General features: G+C 36.4%; 1 protein-coding gene across 1 annotated transcript in view; it reads right to left on the reverse strand.

The window, feature by feature from the left end:
• Positions 1–15,256, reverse strand: part of CDH13 (cadherin 13) — a 402,793-nt gene that overhangs the window by 163,963 nt on the left and 223,574 nt on the right. Inside the window, exon 6 of the mRNA XM_071756616.1 lies at positions 9,654–9,798. Coding sequence (XP_071612717.1) covers positions 9,654–9,798 — 145 coding nt within the window. The remainder of the gene's footprint in view (positions 1–9,653; positions 9,799–15,256) is intronic.

Consider the following 15,256-nt stretch of genomic DNA (forward strand, 5'->3'; position numbering starts at 1 on the left):
CAGGATTTTCTATAGAGAGATGTGATGGAAACAAAGTGTGCAGTACAGCAGCTCTCCCTGGGAGAGCTCTGAGAAAACAATCCTGAGCCTTATCAGGAAATTTGACTTAGTTTCATTTAGGAAAGAGGTATCTGCACTCAGCAGCAAACCATACAGAAGAAAGGATCCCAACAATGGTTCCCAAATCATAGTGGATGGCAGGAGGTGATAAAACCAGCATCTGTGCAAGGGCTTTTTGGAGAACAGCATGAATTTACCTGTTCAGAATGGTTTGAAGTGTCTGCTTGTCATACTGTGACTGCTGTTTTAATCCATGTGGTGACTGAGGGAAACATTCTAAATGTTTATGTCCTCCCCCTATACTTGCTACTTGTAAAGGAACTGGCAAACTGTAAGCTAGAAATCAGGAAGAGAGGGAAACTAAAAGATTTTCTTACTTGCTACCAAAAGGTTCTTTAGTTTGAAGAAAAAAATATAAAGAAGATAAATTAGCTAAAACTTTATTCACTAGTAATGAAGCCTGAAGCTGGTAAGTTCGACCTTCTTTGATACAGCTGTAGCACTGAGAAAACAAGAGCCCAGAGGATGGATAAATTATATTATCTTAAATAACAAGGGCAAAACTTCAATGTATGAAACTGGAAAAGAGAAGCCAAACCATTAACATTTTTCCCCTAAGAAAATATGATCAAATTTTCAATTCTTTAGTTCTTCTTCAGTAAGCCTGCAGCACATCCCAAGCCTGCTCGAAGTGTAACCTCCCAAAATTAAACTGCCAAAGAAGCAAAATTACAACAAGCCCAAGAGGCCTGTCCATCTTTTACTCTTATTTTGAACACTCTAGGTTTTTGTGAACAGAAACTATGATAGAATCCATCCGAAACTCAAAAAAAGCAAAACTGTTTAAATTATAACCCAAAAAGTTTGGAAAACAATGCTCACAAGTGTATCCAAGAAGCAACACATACAATTTCATGATCCATTACACTGTTAAAAAACACTGATGTGCCTCTGTTGCCTTTGTTTTCCATAGATATGGCCCTTCTCTGGTCAGCTGGGAACTCAGCTCCTGGGCAAGGCCTGGCTGACCACGTTTGGGGAGCACTTATCTGCACAAAAGGTTGATAGAACAAGAACAGAACTGCCCACAATATCATTCTTAAATTTGTTGTAAACTTTGCTTCTTAAACCAATAAGATTAAAACTGACACAGTATAGGTTGCTCCTACACAGCAGTGATGATAGGCAGTGTAAAATCCATTTATTTAGGGCTCCATTATAGATATTTCAGTCTCTCTATATACCTGCTTTAATGTAATTCCATCTGTTTAATGTTATTTGTATTTTTGGGCTTAGATGATTTTTATGAGAAGTTGTCCATTCAATGTCTGGCCACTCTTTAGTTACCAAGAATTCTCTTTGTGGTTTTAGGGTATGAGCTTTCTCTCCAATAGGATTTGTCTGAGTAGACCTCAAATTTATTTGTATAATTATTAGAGAATTTGTCAGCTGAAAAATTTAAAACACTTTTATTTGGTTGCTGCTGGTGTTAGTGTTATTATACAAGTATAACACAGACCCTGGACACCAAGTACCTGGATACCACTTTTTTTGCTTAAAAAAAAGAGCTGATCTCTCCATTCAGCTCCTTGAATGGAGAAGAATATAAATCAAATTCAATTGAAGCAGATCAGTGCTTATAGCTGCTTCCTTGTCTTACATCCACACTTTCTTCATTCCAAGGGAAGCTAAAAAGCAGCACAATCCTGCAAATGTTTAAAATTCTTCTGACTGTAGCACTTCTATAGCCTATGGGAGTAAGAACCTATTCTTGCATATAGAAAGGAATTCTATATTGTTTAACAGTTTGATTTGCTATTTTATGCTACTGCATAAGTTTTATTTTAATATCATGCAACTGCTGTGATTGCATTTTTATAATTGGTGCTCTACCCTAGAGAAGAACTTTTTGAAGAGTAAAAAATGCTACCTAGGTGCTGAATCAGAGAATTTACTGAGAGTGATTTGGGTAGAAATACTGAGCTATGAAGCTTCCCAGCAAAGGAGCTGCAGGTGCTAAAGAATTCAAACTACAGGAAGATAAGTGACAGTAATTAATGGTTCTTGCAACACAGTATAAAAGAAAATTAACGTGGTGAATAAAATTTTGAAATAAAAATCCTGGTCAGAATCCAGCTGAGAGATTGTGATGCCCCTACTGAAATTTCTGTGTATTCCATCAGTGGTTCCAGACCTACATTATCTATATATTCCAAAACAAAGGTGTGATGGTGTAGCAAGGATGATTTTTGCTACACTAAAGAGTAATGTTTGCAAATTTTGATCCCAGAGACTTAGATTTCTAGTACAGGGGGTTTTAGCAACAAGATGAGTTTCATTGACATTGCTACACCCACTGATGTGTGTACATCATGCTTCACAACATGCCAATCACAGCTGGCACAAAGAGTTGTCATTTAGCAGGAAAGCACAAAGAGACCTCTCATTAATACTCCCTTCTGCTCAAGTGTTTCAGGTGCCTCCCCAACTTCTCAGATGCATCACAGGAGCACAGGATTGATGGCATGATAGATGAAAAACTTTTAAATAACTACCTGGTTAAAAATTGGAAACTGCTGTAAAGAAAGATAACATATTCATTATTGCCAAGGGTAAAAGAGAAGGGTTGTTCAACAGAATTTTTAAATTCAAGTTCTAAAAACACACTGAGACACTGGCAATGTTTGCAAAGCCCCAAGGAGCTCTATGTCACTACAGATCAGAGACTGCAGCTTGCAGCTAAAAAGAAATATATCTTCATGTGAGAAGATAAAGATTTAACAAACTGAATTTTCTGTTTTGGGTTGTTTTTTTTTTATTTGTTTGGCTAGGGTTGGGTTTTTTTGCCCCTTCCCAGTATGGAGAAACATGTATCTCACCTTCCCCTGCAAGAACAAGTAGAATCAACCCTTTTAAAGCCTAAAGCAGTGAGACCAAGAATTACTGTTTGGCTTTGTACATAATAAAATTACAACCTCAAATAGTCTGGAAGAAAACATATAATGTGTATTCATGTATCTTATATACCAGTATCCCAGCTGACAGTCACTGTGTTGTGTGCTTTTAAACTTTACCAAAATATTCTTGGGTGTCATTTTAAATAAAACTTCCTTTCAAGCATGTTGGTGTTGCTCACTAACAGGACTTGATTTCCTAAAAAAAACCCCAAAAAGTAATTTCTCATCTATTTTTGGTGGTCTGCCATGGAGAGCTGCTACATAGAAATATGCTTGCAATTAGAGCAACTATCTGTACAAATGAATGCAAAGACAGGCATATTCTGTACTTAAAAAAATGTAATTTTAATGAACAAGCCAGGAAGTTGTATTTTCTAGAAGTTTTGCTGAACATGTGTGAGCAAAAAATATTTTGAATATTTCCATGAAGAAAGAAATCCACTTATCATACTATAAAAAGAATTACCTATCATGATTTCTTCTGTTTATTTATTAACTATTCATTTGGTCATTCTCACTAAGGTTTCCTTTCCTCTCAGAATTGCTTTCAGTGTTACAAACAGAATGCCCAACTATCCTTGGACTTCACGGGACTACAGACTGCAGTTTAAACCCCAAGTTCTACATTTAATGGTGGGAGAAGAGACTGTGAGAGCATGAAATTAAGGGAGAAATAGAAGAAGCAAAGAAAGCTATAAATCCATAGTTTAAAAATACAATCTGTTTTATCTTGGTTTTTGTTTTGTGGGTTTTCTTTTAAAGACACTATCTGAGAATATCTTTCAAATAATATTGGGGAAAATAAGCAGAATCACCTGCAAGGGAATAAATAATCCTGCTATTCTGCAACGAGGAGCTTTTTATTTAACCACCTATCCATTTTGCAAGAGGTAGTATGGATCTGTCTATTGACTCTATGCTAGGGCAAGCAAATCCCACCTGCACTGATAATTTCCAGGCTTTTTCCATTCAGCACTTGGAGCAGTGACCATAGCACTGCTATCAAAGGAATGATGTCCTTTGCTTGAATCCCTGGTAACACAGCTCCAGGATTTACGTTTGCTTTAGTGAGAGGAGCAGGGAAGGGATGTAGGGCTTCAACTGCTGCACATCCTGCCAGCAGTCTCCAAATCATGTCATAAATTTATGGCACATGATAGCAACTTGTGAGCATTTATCACCCTTTTGGTGCACGTTAAAGGACTTGAGTGAAATACAGCAGTGTGGGTGCTGACAGCCTTAAAGCACAACTCACCATAGAGCCTGCAGGGCTGCTGGCCTGCAAATAGCTGATGGAAAGGCAATATCTAGAAATGATGGTTTCAAAGTACACCAGCAAAAAAATGAAGTTTTATACCAGTAAAAAAGCTTATCAAGAGGGCTGCATCCTCCTCTGCAGCACACCATACAGCAATGCATTTTTTCAGATGTTTTCCTGGCACTGCAGTAGCTTCCAATGAGCTGATTATGAGGATGAAGTTGTCTCGTGTGTCTATAGCTGCTGGAACCTTTAAAGCTCACCCTACACTTTCCTAAGGGCAGAAGCAGATATATAAAAATAGGTGCAAAAGCCATTGGTAAATTTATAAGTGCAAAAATTTCCCTTTGCGAAGAATTACATCCTAAACTCATCTGAGACCTTATTTTTTCAATATCAGCAAGGACTTCAACATCTTGTTTTTAGAACTCCCTGTTCTTTAATTAAGAAACACACTTCATTTCATTTAACAAACCCCAGCTGTAAGGTAAAAAGAGTCAAACCAGGTAACCACCACTTTTTTCACTGTTCTGTGCACAGAAGTATGAACCTTGTACTACACAAAATGTCCAGGCTAGAGAGACTATAATGCTTTTATAACCTCTAACATTAGGCTGAACTGGACCTAAGATTAATTTTTGCTATATCATGGGGTGTGGCTACAGGAGAGCAGATGAAAGCTCAGTTCAGCAGGAGAGGTGGTGAGCAAACAAATCAGTTGGGCAGTAATAAGAAAAAATGTAAAAGGAATTTTCTGTCTGGAGCTGCAGAGGAGGGTAGCTCATCATTTCCAGTCCTCAGCAGCAGGACAGTAATTCTGGTCTCTGCACCTCAGCTGATCTGGAGCCCTCTCTGAATCTAACCTATTTCTGCTAAAAATCAAGAATAATTGAACCCTGGGGTGAACTGCAGGCTCCTGCTTGCAGGCGTTGGTACCAAGTCCTCAGTCTGAGTGAGCTGCTAATTGCTACACATGAGATTATTTTAATTTGCTCAATATGTACTGGTTTAACCACACCTGCATGGCTGGGCACCTCTTAATTACTGGATGATACTTTAATGGGTTATTCCTCTCAACTTCTTCCAAAAAATTACAAGCAAATTAGACTGGGTGGAAATCTTTGCCATTATTAATCAATGCATATCTTATCACACACAGTAACTTGAACTTGTTGAACACCTCCAGAAAATTATAGGGGATGGCTGCCAAGCTCGTGTAACCACCCTTCACTTTCCAACCTTTTTAAGAGTAAGAGGTCCAAATCTTCCTGCCTGGCTATCAGATCCATAAGTTTAGTTCCCCTCGTTATTGTACTGAGGGGAACACAGAGCCTTAACTCCAGAGTTGCAGCTGGATAGATCAGAGACTTATAGTAATTAAATTGGGTGATAAATTAAAAAACAAAATATGAGAACTCAGCAGTACAGATAAGACAAAACTCTCCACTCAGTTGAAAAATAGCCACAGATGTCACTGAATCCAGCAAAAATATTATTTTTATATATACATAAATATATTCTGAATTCAGTCTCAAGCAGAAATTAGAGAATTTATAAATGAAAAAATTGCAAATTATTTCTCTGCTGATTTTTTTTTTTTAATTGAAAGCCTCCATGTTTGCAGTTTGTCTAGGACATGTTCTCCTAATAGAAATCTGGAAACATGAATAGTCACTTTAAGCACGTATTTGAGTGTACTTTTTATACTTTGACTATTTCCAGGAATGACAATTTTATATTAAAAGTTAATTAACTGTAACTAACTATATAATAAATTCTTTCCAGGAAAGATATATCAGGAAAGAAATATGATACTAGATCACCTAGCATTCACAATTTTTTATCATTAATTAGAAGCTGTGGCAAGCCCTAACTTGGAATGCAGATGAATATTTATTCATGTAATGCATATCCAAGTTTAAAGTCTCAGTGATTACACCCAGGTATTTGTTTCTTTGCTAAAGTGGTGACACACAAATTGTTATGTCCAAATAAACACTGGTGTTTGAACAATGAGTTCAAAAATCTCACACAAAGAAAGGTGAATGACCTCAGTAATATCAAAGATGTATTAAAACACCACCAAAACCACAGTCTCATAGGGACTATGCACAGGAGATTCTTCAATTATTCATAGAGAGTTCATGTAAATACAGAAGCTACACACTGACTCCATGTTTGCTTTTGATGTTTTTTTAGAGTTTATTTGCTTTTTGGTTTGGTTTGGGGTTTTTTTCCCTTCTTGTACCTATCACTCGTGGAAAAGTTTTTTAACAGGGGCTTGACACATTTCACTGTAATCTTGTGAATTCTCTGTATTTCCCTATTTAGGAAACTAAACCTTCAAATCAAAAGCCATTTTGGAAAACAAAAATCTGGAACACTTCTCTTGCAGCAACACCAAGTCCAATATAAACTTGAATATTAAGCTTTATACATTTAAATTTGTGATGCTCTCTTATTTATTAGTAAACCTCTGATATTTGTTATGAATAATAGAGAAAGGGGAAGTGCAATTTTAGAGTAAATAAGTGGAAAGTCAATAGAAAATTCCAGTGGGTTTGTGACTGCTAAAATTATTGCCCCAAATGAAAGCAGAAACCTTGCACTAAATAACTTAAAACAAGATACCACCTGGGTCCTTTACAAGCATTATTTATTTTCCAGCAGAAGACTGTTTCAATGAATGGGTTTGAAAATCAGATTATGTGTTTATTATGAATATAATGCAAAGCCTTTCCTGTGCAACTTCAGAAAAAGAAATACAACACTTCAATTTTAGGAGGAATAAGAAGGAATCAGGAATCATACATGCAAACAAACACACACACAGAGATTTTTGTGAAGCTGTGCAGTGCAGCAGTTGATTGGGAGCACCAAGACAGCAGAACCTGATGAATATTTTTAAGATATATGCTATAAAATTTGAAGAACTATGGAAAACAGATGTAAACAACATGAAATCTTGTTTGACTTGATGCTATCAGCATGGAGAACTATGACAGATTCTGCTTAACACTGATTCTGCAGGTTTTCCTTAGTACAAAATAATTTTGCAAGCATTGATATTCTTGACACCAGGAAAATGAAGTTATGAAGTTGAATGGGATGAATAGAGGGGGGAAAGAGGGAGAGGAGAAGAAAAAGATAGGAGTTAGGAGAAATTACTCAGTGCTGATTAACAGGTAATCACAATCAAAATGTCAAATGCTACATGGATAAATACCAAAGTGGATCAGGAGAAAATGAATGAAAACCATTACAGACCAATTTACTGGAAGATGGACTGAAAAATATGGCTACTGAGTCAGCAGCATATAGGGAGTGAAAAAAGGGAAGAGAGAAAATGAATTTAATCTAGAGTTTGAGTAAGGAAAGAACACATAGCAGGCAACAGTTAAATACTGCCCCAGAGCCCAGAATTAACAAAGCTAAACAGTAGAGTAAATGTCATTTGGAAAAGGCATCTGTGGGTACATCAAGGGTGAACTTTTGCTTTGATGGAGAGAGAGATGAGGCTGCTTAAAAGACTTGCAGGAGCTCATAGCCAGAGCTCAGATCCTACTGGCAAGATTGAAGCTTAAACACTGCAGAGTTTGAGCCCTTTGGCATCACTTTCTTTTATGAAAATAGTGGATTTAGAGGCTGTGAATCTACTGAAACTGCACCATCCAACTCAGTGGTCTAGGGATGTGTACCTAAATGGGCATGACAAGAAGAAGCTGTAATTTAAATGAAAATGTAATATAGTTGGTCCCTTGGCCTGATTAGATAGTCACACTCTGCTACATGCTATTGACTCTGCCAAGGAATCTCTGACATTTGCTAGCAGTGTCCTCTCAGTTAATTATGAAACTCCTGTTACAACACTGGAGGAAATGGGAACTGGGACAGTAAGAAAGTTTCTTTTGAATTCTGAATAAGCAATCATTATCTGAAAATTAAGAATGTTCTCCTGACCAACAACAGGAAGGAGTTAGCATTCCACTTGCAGCCATACTGACTTCATTACATGCTTGTCACAAGGAAACATTCAGCTGAACACCTTTTTCAATCTGATGAAGGAGCAGCTCGTAATGGATTTCATTGCAACAGTTCTCAAATAATGAAAACTATATGGGAAAATGCAAAGCTCACTAAAAGGTTACATGATTTCTAGAAACTACATAAATAATAAAATAAGGATAAAGAATGACTTCGTGTTCTATCAATATGTAATACAAAGAAGGGCAAGGAAATGTCTGTCCTCATTCAGAGTAAACAAAGCACATGTTGCCACTCGAAGCCCCAATGAATATTAAATATTCGTAAAAATCTAATTTACTTGAGTTTATCTTTTATTTTAAAACATTTCTGCATGCCTATGCAGCCAAAACCTTATGTCTGCACTCACAGCTTCAACTGCATACAGAGGATGAGGTCTGTGTTCAATGATGTATTGAAAGATACACAAGTACATAACCCACAGCTCTGATCTCAGTTAAATCACTGCCACTCCACTGGTTTTAATGGGGCCTTCTATTGTTCCAGATTTCTTTCACCAAGATCCACGTTGCCTCCATAACATAATCTGCTCATACAGTTACTGCTTACAAATGCAGTGAAGAAATCTCCAGAGTGGAATGCACCAGCTGTTTTATAACTCACAGCAAAACTGCAAAACAGCTGAGGACTACAGTTCAAAAAAACAAAACAAAGCTAGTGCAGCCTCCACCTGCAAGAAGAGTTTAGCTAGGATGGTGGTTTGCACCCAAATTAGTATTTAGAACAATTACAGAATTTCATGATCAGAAAAAATCAACAGTGAATTTAATCACAACATTTTCATTATTAACTTTAATTCTCAAAGTGTGTTTTTACTTTGTTGCTGTTGTTGTAGCAGAATTAACACAAGTAACATCCTTCAGTATTTCAGTTACAATACTGAAATACTCCTACAATACTAACATATTCATAATGCTTTTTCCATTTATTCTTATTATTTATCTAGCCACGTGCTATATAAACAAATAAACATTACCTTTCCAGCAGCTAACCTTGCAGAGGAAAAGCTGGAATTCCCACTCTGAGCAGAAATTTTGCATGTTATTTGGTCTGAATCCTAATCATATCCTTGGGGTTGTCTTCATTGATTCGAGATCCGAATAAAAAAACGAAAATCGAAACCTAAGCTTTCCCTCATAACTGTTATTTCACTTTCCTTTTCACTGCAGAGACTTGACCGTTTTTCAGAAATCATTACCTAGTGTCCTAAAAGGCTTCTCAAGGATTCAGTGAACCACAAAATCAGTGAGAAAAGCTATAAAATACGATAATGGTGCTGTTATCAACCCAGAATTTGTTCAGGTGTTATTTGTAGGAACACGGCTGGCACTTACCTGTAGGAGATCCCTCCATGACGTGACCAACGTAGGGGCCTTCTTTGAACATTGGCCTGTTATCATTTTGATCAATAACAGAAATATCCAGACGAACTGGACCATCAATGGTTTTCCCACTTGCATCTGTGATCTCAACTTCAAGCTGTATAAACAAAAAGAGAGGAGTAAATTCATTAGTTTGCTATCAGAGTGAGAAAAGAGTAAGAAAAAAAAAAAATAGCTGAGCTGAGTGCTGCTGTAACCTGATCCTGCCAAGGACACCACTTGCAGCCCATCTCCTTGGTTGATGTTCAGAGCATATTTTAAATCAAAGCAAAATAGAAAGACAGATTTACATTCAAATCAAGACACCACGAGGCACCTGGAAAACATCATATTGAAAAAAAAAGAGCCCTCGTAAATGTTATAGTAATTATGTGAAGGTTTGCTTAGAATTTATTTCTTTCCATTATCCAAGCATATTTAGAGTACACACATGTAGAACTATCACTGAATAATTGACCCATGCTCAGGTAAAAGCCTTTAAAAAATAAAGCAAGGATGCATTAGACCTTAAATACATTTTCTCAATTATGATGGCACAAATTATTATGTTGGGTAATTGTCATGCTTCTCCAGCTTTTCTAATAAGGTCTGGGAGGACAGTACATATAAGAGTCTTATATTAGCAGGTATATATACACACACATTCACATTCTAATGCATGAAAGCACCTGCTGAGCACGTGCTGACATATGCAGCTCCAGTTTTGGTTTCCTTTACCTCCAGAAACTGGGAATAAAGATTATCCCATGTATCTCAACACTCCAGCCCAATAGGAAGTGACAATGAGTTACCAAAACTTCATCAATCTTGAGGGCAAACCATGCCAAAACCTCTCAGAGAACAAAGTCAATGTGGGTTGTAACTGCATGCTCTGACTGCTGTTCTCCCTCCTCACCAAGATGTCAGTAAAACACAGCAATAAACTTATCAGTGACAAGGCTAAGATGTTCACCCTACCTGTCCCTGAGCTCAGCCCTTGCATGGAGTTAAGCCAGCCAGGAAAATAACTTTAGCAGAGGTGTTAACATCATGCTCTTTCACTCTTTCCCTGAAAAAGTGGCAGTAGCATGGGCTGGAAGTGTCTGAGCATTTTGCTTATTCTGCTCATTTATTCTTCACTGCCATGTCTTACACCATGTAGGTTATTTACAAGCTAGTGTTAAATCCTACTGGGAAAAAATTAGGTCAGAATTCTAATTCCTTAATAAGATGGATGACTTATAGCCACACCTCACTGTATTTTTGTTATGCTGACAAATGCATCCCACTTTTACTGCTCAGTATGCTGGGTGTAAGTAGGAGTATGAGTTATGAGTAAACTATCTACTATTGTGTGCACTATTTGTAAATAGTGTCACGGTCCATTTTAACATCTACTCACTTCTGATCCTCACTTCTCCAGCAGCTGTTCTTGCAAGATTTTCCCAGCCCTATTTGTTATACAGTTTAGTGGCTTAAAAGCAAAGATAACCTGACATGAAGACAACTGATTCATGTGGCATTGGTAAAGCTGCAGCTTTATGGGGCACAAACCCTTCCAGTTTCCTTTAGCTCTGTACTCTGAAGTCCATGTAGTAATCTTGGGATAATGTAATGGGACTGGGAAGGAAAATGCAGGCTTATTACTGAACTGCATTATACCTAGATACAGTTTTAGATACAGTTGGAAACTGCTGACAAAAGGATTTATCTCAGTACATGTTGACTCATCGAAAGGATGTTAATTGCTTTGGGAAATGGCAGAATAGCAATATGGCTCTGTGAAATTCCAGCAAATTCATTTTCAAATTCAAGATAACTTGCTCTTAATCTATCTCTAAATATTAAGTGACTGTGCTGCTCATTGGAAAGAACAAAGGCTTTGCTAAATTTAAAAAACTACTTCAGCTGCTTTATCAAAACTGTAAGTCTTCTAAAGCAAAAGCTGATCTAACACCAGGGGCTTGGGGGTTTTTGGTTGGTTTTTCTTTGTTTTTTCCTCAGACAGATGTAGGAAGAGAACAGGATATTCTTATTAATAATTTATTTTATTTAATTCCTACCAACTTGACTGAATCCAAGACCAACTGGCTGAAAAAGTTGGTGTGAGAGATCCACAAGAATGGTTCCATGATCTCCACTTCCTTTTATAAAGATGCCAGAGGACTCAATTTTATTTTATTTCCAGCATTGTTCTAATCACTATGGATCAGCTCACCACCACATTAAGCCTCCTATTCTAAATTGTTTCAAAATAAAAACTTGCAGCACCAAAATGATGACCATCTATTTTTACATGACTAGTTTGTGAAAGAAGCTGCCTTATGTCTTATTTTGCCTGACCAAACAGATCCCTGAAGATCCCCTGCCCACAAAACAAAAAAGCAATGAAACAGTGACAAGTTTTTCATTACTTAAAAACCCACAACATATGCAAGAGAAAGAAGCATTCAAGTAAGAGACAATATTGGCACAAAAGAAAAAAAAAAAAAAGAAGAAAAAGAGAGAAAATTAATTTGAAGAGGCTGAAAATAAAACCAGGTGGAAAATTAAATTGTGCCTAACTATCAGAAGTGTGAGATTGCAGTCTTTCAATAAAGAAGGTAGGAAAACCTACCTAGTTTTTATATTAAAACTTGACAGATGAGTGAAAGATATTGCATTCAGTCTTTTGATAGCAAGAGATTGAAACTGAACAGTTAGAAAGTATCTAAGTTCCTACCTGATTGTAAGAATATAAATGTAAGGAAAAACCTTACCCATAGAGAGATTTGAGCAAAAAATAATATCTGCAGACCTCTGTAGCTATTAATTATGTGGGAATGTTATAAGATTTACTATGATTTCAATGTTTCAACTTAAAAGTTATGAAATTGTCTTCACTATGATGTTTTGTTTATTGTAATCTAACTAATCATGTTTTCAGGAACACTTGAGACTAAATTCCATTTTGATTTTTGACAGAAAGGATAATCAAGAGTCTGTGACAACTGCTATAGCCCATGACAAAAGTATCCATGATAACATACAAAGAAGACTTTGGGTATTCTAACATAGCTGAGAAACCCTGATAAAAAATAAACACAACAATAAAAAAAGGGAAAAGTGATATAAGCCCCAAAACTGCAGGCAGTAACTAATTTCATCCTGTTTGTCCAGACAAACTCTCACTATTCCATAGTCCCCCTTCTAAAAAAGAGACTTCTTGGCTTCCCATCCAATTCTGTTCACCATTTCTGAAATGAGGATCTTTCTCATCACCCCAAACAGGAGGATTTTACCAGAACTTCATTAAGTTTATTTAAATATCTTTTAAGCATTCTGCTTTATTTTACAAAGTCTCAATTCCTTTCCACTCTGCAGTCAGCAACATTTATAGAAAAAGATAAGCAAGCTCATTCTTACCATTACTTAAAGTAATTTCAAAGGTTTCTCTTCACAGATCAATTGTTTCCATTTATTTATTGCTTTTGTTAATTTTGGATAGCAACCTTCCTTCTCTGCATATAAATGTCTATTTTCTCTTTGCAGCCAGCCAGCCAATGGCCCCCACAAAATTAAATCACAAATTTAAAGTTTTTTCATAAGTAAATGTGGAATATATCTTTACCACTTAATTATCATCCAAGTCTAATACAGGTTCTTTAGTCACTAGATGTCTTCTAATTTTAATTTCCAATTTGCTGCTGAGAACATTTTGCACAGCATCCTGTGGGTTGTTTCTACAGATGGATCCTGTACATGTTCTTCAAACTAGCAACAATACATAAAAACAGCCAGTTCTGTGTGTGAAATCAGCAGCTTTCCAGAAGCACAAGGTCCCTGTGGTCAGGAGGACTTGGGTGGGTTGGGTGGCCATACCTGGCTGCTTTGAGGTGAGGTTGGGGCTGCTCTGTGCAGGTTCCAGTTGGTTCCAGTACAGTCCCACCACAGAACCCAGCTGAGCCCATCAGCAGTGCTGGTGGGGCCTTTTGGGAAGTTGTGTGTGAGAGAGGGAAAAATGAAAAAAAAATTTTTAGCTATCTATGGGTATAGATCACTGCTGGTTTTATTTACTCTTAACTTGATTAGAATTATTATTGAGAATCCTTCTTAGATTTATTTATGATCAATTCTTAAGTGTGGACTGGCACTAAAGAAAGCCAATGGACTTAGGGATCTTTCCTGGAGGCAATTTCCTGGCATGAAAAAACATTTGGCCATCTCCAGGTCATAAAAAGTAGTAAAGAAAATCTCCTTATAGTGGAAACGTTTTAGTAGAAATTTGATACAATCACCTAAAACAACAAAAGACAATAATTTAGACATAGAAAATACCATAATTATTTTTCCTCTTGTTAAGAATTTAAATAAATTATTAGCTAGGTTGTATATGGTACAAGAAGAGAAGGAGGGAGAGGATATAAAACTCCAATTCACTGCTTGTAACAGGTATGGATAATTTTAAGAAAAAGTCCCTGATGCCAGGGTGTCCATTACCTCAGCAGTGTGGTACAGATGACTGTAAAAATGACACCATTATTGCAAAGGGAGAATGCAGGTTGGCATTCTGAGCTAGAGCTCAGGTGGGAAGGGATTATTTCCCCTTTCTAAGTGCATCTCACATAGGCTTTATCTTGCTAATGGATCCACTTAAAAAATTAGATTCCAATTCCTTAAAAATATACAATTTCTTACTCTAATTTTATTGGTTTCTTATCTAACAACAGTGACATAACCTCTTATTAACTTGCCATTTTGCAATACCTTCACAAGTGGAATAGAAGCAGTTCCAGTCTGAAAAGTTCATTACAGGATGAAGACAATGACCATTTCCTTTCAGTTAATGTTCAGTACAAGGACTTTTGGAAAGCCTAAAAGCACTACACCATAATGATTATAGATCTCATTGTATTTTTTTGTACACTTCATACTTATGGAGACCTGAGGTGAAACAGCTCTGTCTTGGGTTTTATGTCAAGACAGGTGTCTGTCTTTATTACATGTTTCATCTCTAACATGTTTGTTTTGCTGGAAAAATACTTTAAGAATGAGGCTTTCTTTTACACTAAGCTGTAAAATATCTTATATGCTGTGCTATGGATCCTCTGATTAATTCCTCTCCTAACAAAGATCTTCCAATTATTCCAAAGATGTTTCCAATTCATACAAAATCTTTGTAATTATCAGCTTATCACAAGGAAGTCTCCACTTCAAATGTTCCTAAACTTTATCCTATTTATTTTCCTGAACTTTTGCAAAATACCATCTTATTTTTTATTTGCCTTCAAATGCTTGTTGTTGTTTTGTGCCTTTCTTCAGAAAGAAATATTTTGAGAGGTGATGTTATTCATAGAAAAGCACAACTTAGTGATCTGCTCTTGCTAGTGGCTTACATTAAAAAAAAAAAAAAAAATTAGGCAACACTTCTTGTCAAAATAAACAAAATGCAGTAAGTAAGCAGAAAATTTCATACTATCACTATAATACAAATGTATAAACATGTATATGTTCCCTACTACACAAAACCACTGAAGTTCCTATCACAGAAAACAGATTTAATTCAAAAACTTTAATCTTTACAAAGTCGTTAAGAA

Source organism: Heliangelus exortis, chromosome 13 (assembly GCF_036169615.1).
Source record: "Heliangelus exortis chromosome 13, bHelExo1.hap1, whole genome shotgun sequence".
Taxonomy (NCBI): Eukaryota; Metazoa; Chordata; class Aves; order Apodiformes; family Trochilidae; genus Heliangelus; species Heliangelus exortis.